The sequence below is a fragment of the Chrysochloris asiatica genome, unplaced genomic scaffold, assembly GCF_000296735.1.
Source record: "Chrysochloris asiatica unplaced genomic scaffold, ChrAsi1.0 scaffold00126, whole genome shotgun sequence".
Classification (NCBI taxonomy): domain Eukaryota; kingdom Metazoa; phylum Chordata; class Mammalia; order Afrosoricida; family Chrysochloridae; genus Chrysochloris; species Chrysochloris asiatica.
The window spans coordinates 8,497,307-8,501,603 of record NW_006408644.1 but is presented as its reverse complement, the minus strand read 5'-3'; the positions used below and the strand labels follow the sequence as shown (position 1 = coordinate 8,501,603).

The following is a 4,297-nucleotide window of genomic DNA, read 5'->3' as shown; positions in this document are numbered from 1 at the left end:
CTCAGGGATTAGACTATCTTTCCTGGAACTTGATGACATCTAGTGGCTAACTAGAGAATTTTGATCCATACTTAGAGACCACGCTGCCAAAAAAAAAAAAAAACCAGCTGGGGAAGGAAAATACCTACTGGTGAGTGAATTCTCTAAGAAAAACTTTGTCAAGCGCTTAGGGCTTAAGAGGCCAAGGTAATGGCTGGCTTAGTAGGGAACAAGAGTCTAAATGGATTTCTTGGTCTCCTGACATCTCTGATAGAAAACAGAAATCATGAAAGACCCTTAAATCGCCACCTAACTGCATTTTTAGTTAGGTGATTTTCTAGAAATGGTTCTCAATGAAAAGTCCCCGAATGAAATGGAGTTGAGGCAATACCAATTTGGTATTTGTCTCCTGACTTAGGACATTTCTTCTTTGAGTCCTAAGGGCTAAACAACCCAAAGTTAACAGTCCAGTTCCAGACTGGTCAGATTGATGAGATAAGTAGGAATTCTAGTACAGCTAGTACTTTGGCTTGAGGACATCCAGACCTGAAGGTGGTAGAATTACTAAAGGCTCTACGATAGGGACAGACATGTGACATAACCTCTGGTGTCGTAGTTCAGCATGTTAACGGCAGACGCAAGGTTAGTATATATAGATGTTATTTGTACTTTAAAGTTGCAGTTTAGGGGGAAAGGCAGGTTTATATAGCCACTGTAGAGCTGTGATGGCTCTCAAACCCTGAGATCAGCAGTATTAGCAAATGCTCAGGCCCTACCCCAGAATGCAGGAAATCAGAAATTCTAGGAATGGGGCTCAACAAGCAATATTTTCACAAGCCCTGCAGAGGTGATCTTGATGCACACTAAAGCTTGAGACCTACTGGCTTAAAACAACCTTTAGATGCCCTGAAAACCTAAAAGTAAAGGATGTTTGTTGTTGTTAAGTACCATCGGGTAGGTTCAAAGGGTGTTTGTAGGCTCTATTAATGAATTCTTCTGCTGTGCATGGAGTCGCTATGAGTCGGTTCCGACTCGATGGCACCTGACAACAACAACAACAACAACATTAATGAATTCATGGAAGAGACTGAATGATTTATGTAACACAGGCCCACTTACTTTGGAAAACATATAGGTGCCTTACTTCTAGTTAAATGAAAGGAAAGGAATTGATTTTACTTCTTTGGAGTTTGGTGAATTCTGGTCTTCATAAACTACAAAGTCCTCAGGGTAGCACAACAGTCCTGTGGACATGGTGGTAAGTTTATAAACAAAATAGAAAAATAACCAGCCTCAATATTAACAGGTTTAGAACAGCAATGGGATACTGTTTTGCAATGAACAAATTGGCAAAGTTCCAAAAAGAGTAATGTGCATTGCTGAGGTACTCTTGGCAATACACAAATGACCATAATCTTTTTGGTAATATAAATGAATCTAAAAAACTTGAAACTATATATATATATATATATATATATATATATATATATATATATACACCATTGACTCAGCAATTCCACTTCTAGCAATATATCTGAGAAATATATATGCAAAGATAGACTATGTCTAAGGGTGCTCACGTTTTATTAAAATTTAAAACAAATGTCAATAGCAGGGGATTGTTAAGTATATTATACTGTGCCCATATGGTAGAATATAATCATCATCAAACTGTATAAGACTATTTTCCAGTTTTTAAAAGGAAGATTTATTTAACAAGTTTCACTTAGTACAATACATCTAAATGGAAATCACAATACAAGGAAAGATTAAATCAAAGCCTCAGAATTTCATACAAACAACACGACCAAACTCCTAAAGTATTGGTATTACATCTCAAAATTGTCCCAGATCTTTAAAAAGAAAAAGTAAAAGTGTACACTCACGTGCCTTACAGGATATTAAACCAAAAAGCTAGAATTAACAAACATGCCAAATGTTTTCACTTTGAATCGTAGACACAGCTCCTATATTTGAAATTTACAGAAAAGCATGTTTCTCAACATGCATCCAAAGTTTTCAATGTTTTGTGGTATAAGAGCAACATTTAACATAAGTGAAACTGCTTTAACCTAAATACGCTTACTGCTTAGATACACTCCTACAACATAACTAACTTTAGGAAAGCTGAAAATTGTTTTAACAGTTATGGTCAATACTGAACTTTGTTGTTACATCCTAGGTGAATGTTTCCGTGTTCAAAATTACTGAGCTTGAAGTTTTAAAACAATCCCCACTTCCACTTAACAGTAAGCATGAATCACAAGCCTGTAATGCAAAACTGTAAAACATAATTTTTTGTTGGTTTTATTTTCTTAAAAAAGGAAAAAGGAAGAAAAAAAAGAAACAGGCTGACCAAGAGTGATCAGAATCAATTATATTTCCCATTTACCAACCATACTGGATATGCTAGATATCCCTCCTCCCATAAATGTACAGCTCAAGTTTCTGTAATAGCTGTATAGAGCTCCTTCTCTATCTAAGCAAGGTTGGACTGATAGTCACTGGAGTTTTCCTGCAGAACTTGGTCATATCCACTCATACTGCTCTGACCACCATAACCACCTCCATAGCCACCACTCAGCTGCTGGCTAGCAGGACCCCCATAACTAGACTGGTTGGATAAGCCCATACCACCCATCATTTGGCTCCCGTAAGCACCACCACTTGCCCCTGCAGTAGAATTCAAAAAGAGTTCTACATAGCTGTGATCATAAGCTCCCCCACTTGTTCCTGCAGTAGAATTCAAGAAGAGCTCCACATATCTGTGTTGCATATTAGCTTTGTCTTTTGCCATAGCTGCCACAGCATCTTCATGAGTAGCAAATTCAACATCGGCCTCACCAGTAACTCTGCCATCGGGTCCAATTTCAATGTGTACTCTCATGGGGTTAAGAGGTGAGAAAAAATTGTAAATATCATTCTCAGTGGCTCTGTAAGGTAACCCCCTCATGTGTACACAGTGCCCTGTGGTGCTCTGGAAACTGGACCCACCATCTCCATATCTATGATCAGACATTCCTGAAAAACAGTAATTGAGGTCTCTTCCAAATCTATCAGACCCGAAGCCATACCCATCGTTATAGCCACCATAGTCATCATACCCGCCATACCCTCCACCATAGGCACCCCGCCTCATCCTTTCAAATCCTGCTCCTCTCCCAATGCTATTATACCCTCTGCCGGCTCCCGGCCTATCATAGGGACCTGGCCGCTGCATAGCCATGAGCTTTCGAGGAGGATCATAGTGGGTTCGGACTTCAGCTCGGCTACTCTTGAAGATTTCAATGTACCTGTGCCCTATTCTCTCCTTGTGTTTCTTTAAGGCCTTTTCAGCTATCTCCTGCGAAGCAAATTGCACAAAGGCCTCCCCTGTGCTCCGCCCCTGAAAGTCCACCGGCAGTGTCATCCCATTTGGCACAATTTCCAACCCTGAAAAGAACTGAACAATTTCTTCCTTGCTACAGCCAAATGGGAGTCCTCTAAGCCGGACGAAGCCATCGTTGGCAGTATCAGGGCTATTCGGACCTGTATGCTTCAGCACCCAATCCATTTCAACACTGTTGGACTTGAATACTTCCACGTATCTGTGTCCCATGGTTTCTCTGTCCTTCTTCAATGCCAATTTCACTTCATCTTCAGATTCAAGTTCGACAAATGCTTCACCACTTGGTCTGCCTTCTCTGGTGTAGATGAAACGAATACCTGATGTGCCATTTTGGATTTTGCAATCAGAGAAGAAGCGCATCACCTCATCGGCTGAGCAGGACCAGGGTAGGCCCCTGACCTTCACCACGAACCCCTCCCTGCCTTCTGTGCTCAGCATCATGGTGACTGTTGGGATCTTGGTGGTAAGCTAGATGCAACGCAATGTTGGTGTGGCTGAAAAAAAACAAACAAACAAAAACAAAACACAAAAATCAAAGACTACTGTCATGGGTAAACATTCACAATATAGCTTAGTTTAAAAAAAAAGCAAACTATTATTACAAAATTTAATGACACTGTTAGCTTTAATTTTGCAAAACACTTGTATATGCAAAAAGACTGCACCAATAAATGTAAATCATTTATTCATTCAGCAACCATTTATTGAATGCCCACTCAGGTATGAGGCAGACTGCTAAGCTCATGGTCAGCAGTTCAAAATTACCAGCGGTTCCAGAACGCAGGAGAAGATGAGGCTTTCTGCTTCCATAACGATTTACAGTCTTGGAAACCCTATACAGGGTTGCTGTGAATTGGGACTGTCTTCATGGTACATAACCACCACTACCATCACATATTAGGTACCATACCAAAATGCCAAATCAAACCC

General features: G+C 40.1%; 1 protein-coding gene across 1 annotated transcript; it reads right to left on the bottom strand.

The window, feature by feature from the left end:
• Nucleotides 1-2,458: 2,458 nt before the first annotated feature.
• On the bottom strand, nucleotides 2,459-3,808 carry HNRNPH2 (heterogeneous nuclear ribonucleoprotein H2 (H')). The gene is made up of 2 exons (XM_006869103.1): nucleotides 2,707-3,808; nucleotides 2,459-2,652 (listed from the first exon to the last, which is right to left on the bottom strand). Exons 1-2 carry the CDS (start codon nucleotides 3,806-3,808, stop codon nucleotides 2,459-2,461), a joined length of 1,296 nt encoding a protein of 431 aa, XP_006869165.1.
• Nucleotides 3,809-4,297: the final 489 nt, after the last annotated feature.